The 14,038-nt window shown below is 36.0% G+C and overlaps 4 protein-coding genes across 4 annotated transcripts; 2 read left to right on the top strand and 2 right to left on the bottom strand.

The window, feature by feature from the left end:
• The first annotated feature begins 126 nt into the window (after positions 1-126).
• Positions 127-1,921, top strand: LOC147519432 (uncharacterized). Its single transcript, XM_086591025.1, has 5 exons — positions 127-320; positions 501-578; positions 803-878; positions 1,090-1,163; positions 1,239-1,921. The coding sequence occupies exons 1-5, from the start codon at positions 210-212 to the stop codon at positions 1,308-1,310; spliced, it is 411 nt and encodes a 136-aa protein (XP_086447151.1). The 5' UTR covers positions 127-209; the 3' UTR covers positions 1,311-1,921.
• A 1,042-nt stretch (positions 1,922-2,963) lies between these two features.
• LOC147519431 (Pentatricopeptide repeat (PPR) superfamily protein) lies at positions 2,964-5,205 on the bottom strand. Its single transcript, XM_086591024.1, has one exon. The coding sequence runs from the start codon at positions 5,019-5,021 to the stop codon at positions 3,516-3,518; it is 1,506 nt and encodes a 501-aa protein (XP_086447150.1). The 5' UTR covers positions 5,022-5,205; the 3' UTR covers positions 2,964-3,515.
• A 584-nt stretch (positions 5,206-5,789) lies between these two features.
• On the bottom strand, positions 5,790-8,298 carry LOC147519430 (uncharacterized). The gene is made up of 5 exons (XM_086591022.1): positions 8,015-8,298; positions 7,153-7,610; positions 6,320-6,424; positions 6,132-6,203; positions 5,790-6,041 (listed from the first exon to the last, which is right to left on the bottom strand). The coding sequence occupies exons 1-5, from the start codon at positions 8,271-8,273 to the stop codon at positions 5,970-5,972; spliced, it is 966 nt and encodes a 321-aa protein (XP_086447148.1). The 5' UTR covers positions 8,274-8,298; the 3' UTR covers positions 5,790-5,969.
• Positions 8,299-10,421: 2,123 nt separating this feature from the next.
• On the top strand, positions 10,422-13,636 carry LOC147519429 (14-3-3-like protein G-BOX factor 14 kappa). The gene is made up of 4 exons (XM_086591023.1): positions 10,422-11,005; positions 11,185-11,307; positions 13,000-13,116; positions 13,353-13,636. The coding sequence occupies exons 1-4, from the start codon at positions 10,517-10,519 to the stop codon at positions 13,371-13,373; spliced, it is 750 nt and encodes a 249-aa protein (XP_086447149.1). The 5' UTR covers positions 10,422-10,516; the 3' UTR covers positions 13,374-13,636.
• Positions 13,637-14,038: the final 402 nt, after the last annotated feature.

Here is a 14,038-nt window from a genome sequence, read left to right as displayed (position 1 = left end):
TTTGAGGGTTGTCTAATTGGGTGGTGTCTCAAATTGAATAATGGGTATCGGGAAAGGCCTAGAAGTCCATTAGATATGGGGTCAGATCCGTATATAAAGTCCGTGACAAACAAACTTAATAAAAATCTAGAACTTTCTTGTCTCACCAGTCCACCAACCCCACAAAACTATCTTCTCACACAATATCCGGGTGTTGCGTTGGAAGAAAAATGATATGGGAAGACTGGATTAACGAATTCCAAGAAGAAGAAGAAGAATATCAAGAAGCAGAAGAGCAAGAGGCTCATTTTGACTTACTTTCCCTCTTATCTAAACCCAAGGTACTCTATCTCAATCCATTTCCGGGTTTTTTTTTGGTCTGGCTAAGGGCAATTTTTATTTTAAAATTTAAAATTTACACTAACAGCAGCCTTTATATTGTGTTTTGAATTTTATACTTTGGAGTAGAGCATCATTTTCTACTTGGCTTCTAATGATGATTTGTGTTACTTGGGTGTTAGGATTACTATAAAATACTGCAAGTGGATTACGATGCTACCGAGGACACTATCCGGTCAAATTATATCCGTCTTGCACTGGTTTGTTTAAGTGTTTATATCATTATGTGCGTTTACAAGACATTAGAGTGATGTACATATAGAGAGAAGTCTTTTTCAGCAGGGCATAAATGCGCCTGCTGCTCCTTTTCTTTTCCTTTCTTTTTAAATGAAATGTTTCTTCTCAAGTTGAGTATGAGGATGCAATGCGGTTAAAGTTTTAGTTGAAATCTCTTGTTAATGCCTTTCAGTCATCTTTTTTGTAGAAATGGCATCCGGACAAGCGGAAAGATCAGGACGGTGCAACTCCAATATTTCAAGAGATAAATGAGGCTTACACAGGTTAGTTATCGTTTCCAGAAACTGTTGCTAAGGAAATTTTACTTGGAATATATGCATTCTGATTCCAGGTTCCTTCATTGTTGTCAACTCATAATTTTAACTTTTGATCCAATTGCAACATCCCTTAGTGGAAGAAGAAGGGTTGCGAAATTAGGGAAAACATTGTAACAATAATTTCAAACGTTTTATCTTTTTCTTTTTCTTTCACCAGTTCTTAGCGATCCTATCAAAAGGAGAGAATATGACAGAAAAGGGATGCTCTACATCTATGATTGCAATCTCGCTGTAAGTGCATTTTGTGACACCTTTTTTTAGTTTTAAATTTGTCACTTTAGCTTAATTCGTTCTTGTAATTTGCAGGAGTACCTTGACAAGCACAAGAGCCTCATCTTAACATGCAATGGACTAGGCATCAAACATTCAATTTGGTGAATTAGAGTCGCATGAGGAGACATTGGCACGGCATGATAGATTAGTGATTTGCCAAGGCATGTAAAACAATTATGTAGAGCAAGCATACCATTAGTTCAACAGAACAAAGAGGGGAGTGAGCTTATGGGTGTAATAGGGTTAGAAGTGCCCACATCTGATGTAGAAAAAGAAAACGTAGAACAAATGTATACATCCCTTTATGTACTTTCCAAGCAGGGATTTGAATTGCTTTCTTCTTGGAGGATTTGTTCACCCTTGCTGTTGTAGTTGTTTAAGAAGTTGTGAATACCTCTGGAGCTTAGGTCTAATTTTACCCCAGAAATCAGTATGAATGAAACACACAGGACGACCATCTACAATCCTTGAAATCTATATCAGGGTACAGTAAGGAGAAGTTTGAGCGTGTTTCTATCAGTGCTGATGAAATGTGTTGGAACATTACTTCAGACCATGAAGGCTCTAGGAGTTGCTAAGATAGACTAATTGGAATCAGTTTTTTCTGTGTCGTTTGTTGGCATAATTTGGTTTGTCAGTTTTGTATTTCTGCTTGTTGGAATAGTTATTGAAAATTTTCGCAGAATCTAGCCAAACAAATCAATTCTTTCTCTTCATTCATATGCTTCCAGTTAAAGTTTACCATCAATGTTGCAGATATATAGTACAAGTGGTATTGCTTTCCTTGTGGGAGTGGGACATTATTGTGCAATTTTGACCTTGTTTGAGCCCAGAGGCAGGTACTTGTAAATTATGGGAGAACAAGCGAACCATCCACCATCCACACACAGCGTGGCATCATTTTTCACATGTTTTAGCATAAATGGTGTTCTTCAACCAATCTGCGAAGAAGAAGCCAATAATTATTTTTGAAGATAACGAATGACCTAGGAACACAAGCTATGCACGGCAAACCTTACAAGAAGGAAGCACAGACGTGTTTCCTAGTTCCTACTAAGAGTTTCTAGTATAAATAAGTATACATCAGGTATTCACAAACCAGAGATGAAACTGATATATAAGAATATAAGAGGAAATGGATATATAAGAGTATAAGAGGAAAAGGAAGGAATATAATGAAGGTAGGAAGAATTTTGATATGATTAAAAACTTTAGCTATTTCAAAAACGGAACAAAAGTATTGTTCAGGATTCTCTGCAGATGTATAATTTGTTCTAGGAATGGCATAAAAAATCATGCATTAAACACGGGAATGGGGGAGTGATTGCAAACAAGTTCTGCCCTTAGTTGTTCCAACTATTCATTTTTGCTAGTTAAAGTTCCTTATGAAGATTCTTAAATTCAGCAAAAGATAGGAGGATAGCATCACTGAAACAGCTTAGGGTCTTCACCCTGAAATCTGTACTCTTGAACAAACCTTGTTCTTATGTCCCATAGGTTTTGAACTTTAAAATAAGTTTTACGTGGAATAATTTGCACCGACCAATTTTTTTTCAAAAATTCTTAATACATTTTGTCATAATAAATATTAAAATAATATAAAACAATTATTTTGTAATTGAAGATGCATAATAGGGACAGAATCGTCCGACAACTCTATAGAAAGTTAGCCCACGCCATGTAAGGCAACAAATTACATTTGTAAACCTTTTGTAAAAATTCAATCGTCTAGATGCAAATCCTTGCATCTATGAATAGCGAATAATCCTTGTCAACGAGATGCATTACGCTCATAAGTTGTGGCAACAAGCAAACCGAAAAATTCTAGATGATCCTTGTCTATGGCAATCATCTGTGACTTGAAAAGAACAACAGTAATTGTTTTCGTGCTTCTCTGTTATTTGACAACAGTGCTTTCTAAACCAAAACAATGCGGCTAAAGCGTTGGGCCAAATAGGTTAAATTGCCACATATAAATAACAAAAGATACAAAGATAGAAATCTTTGCGGCTAGGGAGAACTCTAGAGAACAGGGACCTCCAGTTCCGCATATTTGAGTGACTGAGCAATGGTTCAGAGTGACGAGATCCTCTTTCTAAACGTAGAAATGAAGCTCACACGAAGGAGTTCACAAGCAAAATTCAAATGTGTTGGCTCTTCCATGCCTCCATCCAGTATCGTTCTTATCATATCATCTCTGCTCAACCATTCGTTGTTCCTCTCATGGCTGCTCAAATGTTTCTCTTCATGCGAGTACAGGTCCAACCGTTGTTTGCTAGATTCTTCTCGTCAATATTAAAATCTCATAATTCATTTCTGTGCAGCGACTAACTCGTCAAGCAAACTGAATGTCTTCACTAACTTCCTTTCTCTGCATATTGACTTAACCAACTGAAACCAAGTTTCATACTCTGGCTTGAACCCCTTCTCCACCAAACTGTATAAAGCAATAGTCGCATCTTCCACCTTTCCAGCCTCACAGAAACTGATCAACACTTCATTTGAAGTCGCGAAATGAGGCACAAATCCCCTACCTAGCATCAATCCCAGCACATAAACAGCTCTCTCAATCTCCTTCTCCTTCAACAAGAAATTCAACACAACTCTATAACTTGCCTTGTTCAGATACACACCCTCATAGGGCAACCTCTCTAGCATACCTATTGCCTCATCGAACCTCTTATCAAAACACAAACCTTTGAATAACACATTAAAGGTTACAAGATCAACTTTGCATACCTTTTCCATCTCCTTGAGCATGTTAATAGCTTCATCAATTCTCCCACCTTTACAAAGACAGCTAATCAACGTGGTATAACAAACCGCATCGATTTCCAACCTTGACCTCCTCATCTCATCAAAAACCTCCTTAGCCTCCTCGTACCTATCCTCTTTACAATACCCGTTCATCAAAGAGGAGTAGTTGAAAATATTAGGCTGACATTCATTCTTTCTCATGAAGTCCATTATCTTCCTAGCTCGATCCACCTTCCCTCCTCGACAAAAACCATTAATCAAAATATTATAAGTCAATGTATCCGGTAATATCTCATCCTTCGATACCATTTCCTCAAACACTTGAATCGCTTCTTGTAATCTCCCAGCGTCACAGAGACCGCCCATTAGAGTAGAATAAGTTATCAAATTAGGATAAGACTTTTCCCCTTTCTTCATCTCATTCACAACCTCAAATGCAGAATCAAGATCACCTTTCTTACAATGGTACTTAACCAATATATTAAAAACACAAGTATTAGGCTTAAAATCACTTCTCTCCTTCAACTCCAACAAAACATTTCTAGCTAAGTCAATTTCCCTAGCTTCAATAAGTAAATTAAGACAAGTACTAATAGCTTTAAGCGAAGGTCTTTCACGAACAATAGGTTGTATAGCAAATAACATTTCTACTATTCTTTCATGTAAACAAGATTTAGAAAAATGTGTCATAAGGTTTATAAACAAGCCTTCGTGAAATTTACAAGTCTCGAATGACATTTGTCGAAGAATTGCGTCAACTGCTTTGAATTTTTTAGATTGGGCTAGTTTATGTAAGATAATTGAGTACGTGGAATGATTGTGGTTAAAACCACGTTGGTTTGAAACCATATTGAAAATGTCTAATGCACGTTGTGGCTCTTTTTCACGTTTGATTAGAGTGATTGCGGAGTCGTGAGTGATGAATTTGGGTTTTTTATGGTCGAGAGGAAATGAGGGTTCGGGTGGTGGGTCGGGTTTGGGTTTTTGATATTGTAGTGGAGAGATCCATGGAAGTGGAGAGGAGGAGAAGTGGCGGTGGGGATTGAAATTAACTTTCATTGAAACTTACAAGTGGTGTCTGATCTCTGAAGCCGTTAATGTTGCGCGCCAACTAATCGAAGAAATGCGTCTCTTCACTCTTCACTTTTGAGCTTGCTAATACACGTACAGGAAAGTATGAAAAGTTTTCGGTACATATTTCGGTTTTTTTTCAGTGCCGGAATTTCACGAGTTCTTAAATGCAGCTTATGAGTTAGAATTATTATGTCTTGAGGCCGTTCTTGATTATTAGCGAGTCCTGACTCCTGAAGTTGTTAATGTAGATTCATAAAACTAGCCACATACACTTACACAAATTCTACTACAGACATGAAGTAGAGATTCGTCGAGTGCAGAACCAAATTTACTCGCCTCAATAAATTTAGGTGCAGGACCAAATTGATTTCGTAATAAGCCCAGTCTCCTGTGAGGATTTTGGTTCCTGCTTTCCGGTGAAATGATACCAAAATTGTAGTGAGGTGTACAGAACTCGTACAAACTGAACTAAAAGTCTAAAACTTAAACTGTAACTTAAAAGCAAACAGACTTTCAGTATTATGTGCAGTCACGCACACAATTTCCATGGTCAATCAGTAGATCAAACTAACCTTCTTAAATAGCTTCAGTTCCAGACCTCATTAGCGCATCCTTATCCTTTTATTTAATTACCCACACACCACCTAGTAGTATATGTGTGTTCATGAAAGCTAAAGGAAGTAACAAATCACACTTTTTTTTTTTAACAAACCAAAAGACTTCATTAAGATACAACAAATCACACCCTTTGGGGATCGGGAAAATAGAAACTATAATATATAGTATAAATTGTACCAACTGGCATTCTACAAAATTTTCCAAGGAGGCAATGCTGCATATCTGTTGTAGATTCCTTCTAATCGAACAAGAAAAAATGTGCACACGATACATGTTCCTAGATATCATTCAGAAATTTAACGAAAAAAAAATATATCATTCAGAAGTTGATCCAGTAATTTGGTGCTTAACCTCTTCAATTTTGGTTAACAACTCGTCCCTATTTTTCTGCAAAAATAAACATGAACCAATTAGTATGACTCCTTGGGACCTAAATTAAAAGATACCACCAGTCTTCTGAAGTTCAACCGAGTCTACCTTGAATATCAGATAACGAGAGGTAAACCAAATTGTGTACGAAAGCCCCACGATTTCCAACACCTTGGGGACCTGATTGCAGATTCAAAAGCAAATAACTTATGTTGTTAATCAAGAAAACATGTGGTCTTCTCATAAGTTTATTAAATTTACTTCTCCAAATAAAAGTATAAAACTGAAGATATTACCAGTGGGATAGAGTCGATTGCACCTATAACAGCTGATGCTAGCCACAGAGCAACAAGAGCACCAGTTCCATAAATGAGAACTGAATATGTATCTTCTGAGTCCAGCTGAAAATAGTGACAGATACACATACACCATAGATATTAGTAAATGAACAACCAAGTTTATCTTCCGAACCCCTACTACTACAGAAGAAATATATGTTCTAAGTTTTAGTAGTTCTAAGTACCATAGATATTTAGTAGTACTAATAGTGGCATCGCATTCTTATCACTACACCATGTCAGCATCATCTTTTAATATCCTGTTTCTATTCTATAAACATTATGTTGAGACAATGACACTGACCACAACTCACAACTCATGTTAGCATGCTCAACGCCAACATACATTTCAGTTCATGCTAGAAAACAGCAGGAAATATGAGATTGAAGTTTACTAAACAACACAATACAAAAAAACCAATGGCCATCTTTTCACTGATATGATTTATAGATAGATACTACTCATTACAAAAATTAGGTAGTCCCTCCTCGTTTTTTACCTCACAATCATCTATTTTCCTCAATCAATTCTTACGAAGATGCAATTCATACTCCATGAAATTGAGCATCACTCACAGCACCAGGAAAGTATGCTCAATGCTAACAAATTTTCAGGTCATGCTTAACACTGAACTGGAACTAATAAAGTTGGTTGGGATTTCATTGATCAAAGCATACTACACTGATATGAAAATAAAACATATATAGAGGAATTCTAACGTCTAGACATCAGCAACTATGTAATCTTATCCTAAACACTTTGGTTTGGATGATTCTCATGATTCCTTTACCTTTAAATTGAGCTTTTCAAGGAATTCAGAAATCTGAAATTGTTCGCCAGCAGGAGATTCTTCTTTCTGTACTACTACAGAGGTTGTCTCACCGGGTGCATTTTGTTCGTCAGGTCCTTCCATGGTTACCACTACACCACTTATATTTTCAAGTTGCCCATCTACTTCAGTAGAGTAAGGATCTTTCGGTACTACCTCAGGTGTGTCGCCTGGTGTAGTTTGCTCATCAGAAGATACTACACCGTTTGCATCTTCAACTTGCCCATTCACTTCAGTCGAGTAAGATTCATCTTTTGGTACCACCACGGATGTTGTCTCACTTTGTGCATTTTGGTCATCAGAGGATTCTTCCTTAGTTACTGCTACACTAGGTACATCTTCAAAGTACACATTTACTCCAGTGGAGTTCTCTTCAGAACTTGTTGCCCTCAGCAAAGGGATAGTAAGATTCAACAATCCTGACAAATACCATGAGATCCACATTTAAGGAAAGATGAAAATATAAGGACTGTAGAAAGGTCACTACGAAAATATCCAGCACTAGATAAACATTTCTTACTACTTTGAAAACATGTGGTTTCCAAAGCACAAGCATAATTATAACGTAACAGGCTAAAATAAGAGATACTGTGAAAACTACTTACATCATCATTACTTGTAAGACAAATATTTTGACTAGATTTCCAACATTAAGCCGAATTCAAGCATATAGGGTAAGACAAATGTTTTCTCAGTGTCGTCAGGTAATAGACTGATGTGTAACTGTGTAAGATTCCATCGAGTGATCTACTACTAAGAAATCAATACACTGCTAGGCAGATCATAAAGTAAGCAGGAAAAATAGGATAACATAGAAACGAACCTCTGTGAGAAAAAGATGCTTTTCTGAGTGGGAAAGATGAGTTAGAAGAGTAGAGATGGCATCGTGCAGGTAAGAATCTGAGACGGGGAATACTTGAGATGGCGGGAGAAGTGCACAGTTCCATTGCTACAAGAGTACAGAGCGAGGAGGGCGAGTGTCGCTTGAAAAAGTAGATGAGTTGGGATTCTGAACCCTCACTGTTGAAAAAATAGACAAGTCTAATTCTTTTTTCAAATGGAGGTGCAGGTCTAAAAAACATTTTTTGTGTATGATAATCTCCAAATTGGGGCATCACTCCTTGTGGAGTACAAACTCAAAAGAACATTCTAAACAAACTAGAAAATTTTAATAAAATATATTTGAAAATATAGCCATTTCACATTTTCATAAATCATAATAGCTAAAATTATCAAAATTGTGGAGCTAAAAAATATCCAAATCTTGATGGTTTTTAAAGCACAACAAAAATATATTTACAGTTTCAAACTTTCGAGATTTCGATCAAAACAATGCTAGTCCGAGCTATTTCCAATTGATTTGATCATTCTCTGGTTAATAGAGAATCACTAATTCAATTTAGTTGGGTACTTCTAGCTGCATCCCCAAAAGAGTACAGAGAAAATTGTTCCTTTCATTCTTTTAAATCCTAAAACTGACTTGTTCTTTGGTATACACCAATATCTCAAAATCCCAAATCAGTGTTATATCTTCTTTAACCAAATTTGGCGTTTCATCTCTACAACTAGTACGAATGCTAAATACATTGGAATAATTCATGCTCTCCAATAGATAGAATGAATAATACATAATTTTGAACCAAGTAAATTCGGTAGACTTAGACTTATTCATTAACCTGATGATATATTTATACCCTTTCAATTTTGTTTGAATTCGTAGCCGCATACTTAGCTTACCACATGAATAATATGTTTATATTCTACAGCTAGAAACAAATGAATGACAGTTCACAAAAAGATAATTTGGTTATTACTAACAAATTAACAATACACAAACAATGGATTTTTGACAAAAGTCACTTGTGAACTTGTTCCCGATAACCAGTTACACTCCTAAATTTTTTTCTAAGCGAAAAAAACCCCGAAATAAGCGAAAAAACCTTTGAAGTTGCTAATGCCAAACGCAATTGTTAGATTGTTTGACGTCGTTAGCAACATATGACGTATTTCAATTTGTAGATGACATCATATATAATTGCTATAAGGATTTTTAACAAAAGTCACCTCGGAACTTGCCCCCGATAACCAGTTACACTCCTAAATTTTTTTTTAGCGAAAAAAGCCCTAAAGTTGCTAATGCCAAACACAACTGTTAGTTTTTAAGTTCATTTTATAATTATTTTTTGTTTAGTTTGTTGTTTTTAAGTAATTTGAGTGATTTTTATGCAGCATCGTGCCTATGCTCTGCCTTTTTCATAGGATTCGTTAACAATGCGATTTTCTCTAATGATTACACCGCCACCATCAGACAAATTCTCAACTTCTACCAAAAGAGCCTCCCAGATAGGTTACCTATGCCGCTCCAACTAAAATGAACGTTTATATATGAATCATTTTATAATTATTCATTGTTTAGTTTGTTGTTTACCAATAAATAGTTATGTATTACTTTTCAACGTTGTTGTTTTTTGGTTGAAACTTGCAATAAATGGATTATGGATGTGTATCGTTTTATACTCTATTAAGTTGTTTCAGTGGTAATGAATCGGGGTTACCCATAAATATCATTTGTATTATTGAAAGATTTTAAAATTGACATCTAATCCACTTTTTGTTCTTATTGGGTTGTTTGGTTTTGGTCATTTTGAGATCACGTACACCATGCAAAATGTAAGAAATGAACTTAAACTTTATTGAATTTTTGGTTGTTAATTTCGGGTGTACGGGCATGGGTTTGGCATTAGCAACTTAAAAACTAACAGTTGCGTTTGGCATTAGTAACTTAAGGGTTTTTTTTCGCTTAGAACAAAATTTAGGGGTGTAACTGATTATCAGGGGCAAGTTTAGGAGTGAGTTTTGTTAAAAATCCAAAAAATTATATATAACGTCATCTAAAAAACGAAATACGTCATATGTTGCTAGCGGCATTAAACAAACAAACAGTTGCGTTTAGCATTAGCAACTCCAAAGTTTTTTTCGCTTATAAAAAAATTTAGGGATATAATTGGTGATGAGGACAAGTTGAGGAGTGACTTTTGTCAAAAATCCCGCAATTTAAAGTCTAAACCCAGTCCAATATTAATCCATGGATCAAAAGTCAAAACCTCAAATAATTCAATCCACTGACTCACCCTCCTCCCATAAATCTCCACCCTCTAATACTTTCTCATCCAACCGCTCAAATCCCAATTACACCTTCCCCCTTAACCCCACCACTATATAAATACCCCATTTTTTTCTCTCTCCTCCCTCACACAAAAAAAATCAGTCCACCAAGCTCTCACCTCATAATCCCAAATCTCTCAAAAAAAAAAAAAAAAAAAAAATGACTTCCGAAAATCTAAACCGTGAACAATACGTGTACCTAGCAAAACTAGCGGAACAAGCCGAACGTTATGAAGAAATGGTATCCTTTATGGAAAAACTCGTGACCGGGTCGACATCCGTAGCCGAACTATCCGTCGAAGAGCGTAACCTTTTATCCGTCGCGTATAAAAACGTGATCGGATCTCTACGCGCCGCGTGGCGCATAGTATCGTCGATCGAGCAGAAGGAGGAAGGGAGGAAGAACGAGGAGCATGTGGTTCTGGTTAAAGATTACAGATCTAAAGTTGAATCGGAACTGACTGGTGTTTGTAACGGTGTTTTGAAATTGTTGGACGGGTTTTTGATACCGTCGGCTTCGAGTAGTGAGAGTAAAGTGTTTTATTATAAGATGAAGGGGGATTATCATAGGTATCTTGCCGAGTTTTTGATTGGGAATGAGAGAAAAGAAGCTGCCGAAGATACTATGCTCGCTTACAAAGCTGCTCAGGTATTTTTTTGATTTTTTGATTTGTTTATCAATGTTTGGATTGAAGTGTTTTTATTGCCAATTCATTCAAGGAAGAAAATTTGAGATTCGAACTGGTTATTGTTTGGAGTCAAGTTGAATTGGAATTTTGTTGAAGATAGTATGATTGACGGTTTATTTGTTTTGTTTTTGGGGTTTAGGATATTGCGGTTGCTGACCTGCCTCCAACGCATCCTATTCGATTGGGGCTAGCACTGAATTACTCTGTGTTTTACTATGAGATACTCAATTCTTCTGAGAAAGCTTGTAGCATGGCAAAACAGGTTTGCTTACTTTTTTGGATTCAGGATATTGATTGGTTCTAATATACTAGGGTTTTTAGCATTTTTATGGATTTGGTATGTCATATGTCATTTGTGGTAACATAATTTGTAGGTAATATAATTAAATGAAGTAATTGGATTGTAATGAAAACATGCTTAGTCAGCCAACTAACACAACATTTAATTCTTTACTTTTTTTCTTTGCTCGGTAATGAATGAAATTAATTCCTTACTTGTTTGACGTCTAGATTTATACATTTCCTTCCACGAAGGATTTATTGTGTAAATTCATTATTGTGGTTAAAACTAAGGTGTTGAGACCAAATTCCGCCTTTCACCAGGGAAAGGGGAAGTGTTGTAGCACTGTGTCCTTATAAAAAGACTTGCCAAAAAGTAGAAGGAAAAGAAAAACAGAATTGCCAGCTATTATAACGACTTGGTATTGAATCAGTTGGGAAATGATTTTCATTATGTATGTCTTCTTGATGAACTTGCTCAAGAATTATGTCTGGAGATAGTTGGCTATGCGGTGTTGGAAGTTGGGAAGCTAGTAGTAGTACTCAGGTGAACGGGTGTTAAGGATCAAGGTTTATGTTTTACAAGAAAATTGATATTTCTGTTTGTAAAAGTATGTAATTGTGCCATTTCTTTAGTCAATTAAATTGAACGTATAAAAGAAAAATAAAAATGAATTTCTGTTAATTTTGTCAATTCTTCCTTAGATGATATTGTTTCTTTCGTGAAGGAGAACCTTAACGTGACTGATGAAGAGTAGGCTAGTAAATAGAGTGTAAGGTGTAGAGTTTTCAATGTCAGAATTTGGTGCAGAATTTAAGATGGGCTGCATCCCGTGTTTGCCCAATGTGGTTGTACAAGAATACCATCCCACAGCTTCTTTCAAGGGAGGATATATAGATGGAATCTTACAAATTTTCAAAATTTTAAAATTGGCACAAATATCTCAAATTGTCTAAATATTCTCCAAAATCATAGAAAATCACGAAGATCAAACCCAATTACGAGTTATTAGATTACATATCATGATAATTAGAGATACTGTTTGTATTTTTAATTAATAAAGGTTGCAATATATCATATGATGTCACAACTTGCAAACATGGACAACCATTTTGTGAATTGTAAATACTAAAGTTGCCAGAGTAGATATATTGTTGTCTATGAAATTATGTACTAGCTTAGTATGACATTACCGGCCACCTAATAGTAATTCCTCGATGTACCCCTGTTTCCTATACCTGGAAAAAGTAGCTGTTCCCGTATCAAGTTCTTGCAGGATAGATGTAGAAATAGAGAAGTTGTAGGAATATTGGGGAGGGTAATGCTAAGGAAGTAAAATGTTGGATGGGGTTTAGATTGATAACATGAGTAGGTTTAGGGTTTAGTTGGAGACCACTATAGAAGCAGAGAGAAAGAGTGCTACTGCTTTCTGTCTTTGTTGTTTTTTCTGTTGTGTGTTCGGAGAGTTGACACATTTTCATTTTTAGTTGGTCGGCAAAGTCAAACCATATTAAATCGAAGGAGAAGGACAATAAATATGAAAAAGAATTTGTTGGTTTGGTCAGACATCAACTATTCCTTACGCTGGTGTCTGGTTTGCAGATTATAATTTTAGTATTATTTTCATATATATTCGATCTTATTCTTCATACTCACATTATCATAACCATACAGGCATTTGAGGAAGCCATTGCTGAGCTTGACACATTAGGTGAAGAGTCTTACAAGGACAGCACTCTCATCATGCAACTCCTCAGGGATAACCTTACTCTTTGGACGTCTGATATGCAGGTTCGTACTATTATATCTCAGTTGTTTGAGATATAACCGGTTTTCATTTTTTCCTGGATTAGTTTCCGAACATTGTAGCTCATTGCCATAATGTATGGTGCTCTTTGCACATCTTCGATATCTGCCACCATTGGATTTGTTTTCTTTGAGTGTATATGCCCACCGTTATTCTATAGTTTATACCTAAGTTAGTGCAATAGATTTGAGATCTCATAGAGTGCATTTTGTTTGTGCAGGATTCATTGGATGAGGCGTAGACGTTGCTGGGTTTCGAATGAATGCAATTTCTCTTCGCATATAGTAAATCACTGCTGCTGCAGTATTGAAACTGTACCTTGTTTCATATTTTCAAGAACATCTCAGTTTCGTAGGTGTTTCTTTATTTTCCTTTCTGAATTTGTATGTTGCTTGGCTAGAAATATCTTCCAGATTGAAATTACTGGTGTGTTTGATTGATGGATAAATATTGCTGGAATGACATTTGAAAATGCAGTCTCCTTAGGTGCATTAATTTTCCGGATATTGTTCTTCCCAGTTCAAACACCTCTTAAATTGAGTTTAAGAACTTCGGATCTACTTAGACCTTTGTCCTAGACTTCTAGCTGCCCTTTTTTGTTTTTGTATTTTTTTGGTGAATCAGTTTTGCCGATGAATGAAATCATGATCATGTACATAACTTTTGGAAGCAGTGGCACATTAATGTGAAATCTGATGATTTTTTGTCTGGCCCGGAACCCAGATCTTCAGTGAACAATACGTTCCACTGGTGACGCTTGGTGACGCTGGTTGCCTCATCTGCGTGAATCCGAACTGTTCACTTTCTAGGATAAAATGCCCTTGGTGTTTTTTACAATTACTCCGAATGGAATAGATTATCATATTACTGTTGAACTGAAATGTAAGGTTGGCAACTTATATACTA

Source organism: Coptis chinensis, chromosome 2, assembly GCF_015680905.1.
Source record: "Coptis chinensis isolate HL-2020 chromosome 2, ASM1568090v1, whole genome shotgun sequence".
NCBI lineage: Eukaryota > Viridiplantae > Streptophyta > Magnoliopsida > Ranunculales > Ranunculaceae > Coptis > Coptis chinensis.
Note: the sequence above shows the minus strand (reverse complement) of the source record. Positions and strands in the feature narration are given on the sequence as shown.

Bases quoted from the DNA above. Each gene is read 5' to 3' on its own strand.
- LOC147519430 (XM_086591022.1), bottom strand. From the start codon at position 8,273: ATGTTTTTTAGACCTGCACCTCCATTTGAAAAAAGAATTAGACTTGTC. The intron at 6,425-7,152 runs GTAAAGGAATCA...CACTATTTTCAG, and splicing joins TTGAAAAGCTCAATTTAAAG to CTGGACTCAGAAGATACATA. The intron at 6,042-6,131 runs GTAGACTCGGTT...TTATTTTTGCAG, and splicing joins CTCGTTATCTGATATTCAAG to AAAAATAGGGACGAGTTGTT.
- LOC147519432 (XM_086591025.1), top strand. From the start codon at position 210: ATGATATGGGAAGACTGGATTAACGAATTCCAAGAAGAAGAAGAAGAA. The intron at 321-500 runs GTACTCTATCTC...CTTGGGTGTTAG, and splicing joins CCCTCTTATCTAAACCCAAG to GATTACTATAAAATACTGCA. The intron at 579-802 runs GTTTGTTTAAGT...TCTTTTTTGTAG, and splicing joins ATTATATCCGTCTTGCACTG to AAATGGCATCCGGACAAGCG.
- LOC147519429 (XM_086591023.1), top strand. From the start codon at position 10,517: ATGACTTCCGAAAATCTAAACCGTGAACAATACGTGTACCTAGCAAAA. The intron at 11,006-11,184 runs GTATTTTTTTGA...TTTGGGGTTTAG, and splicing joins TCGCTTACAAAGCTGCTCAG to GATATTGCGGTTGCTGACCT. The intron at 11,308-12,999 runs GTTTGCTTACTT...ATAACCATACAG, and splicing joins CTTGTAGCATGGCAAAACAG to GCATTTGAGGAAGCCATTGC.
- LOC147519431 (XM_086591024.1), bottom strand. From the start codon at position 5,021: ATGAAAGTTAATTTCAATCCCCACCGCCACTTCTCCTCCTCTCCACTT.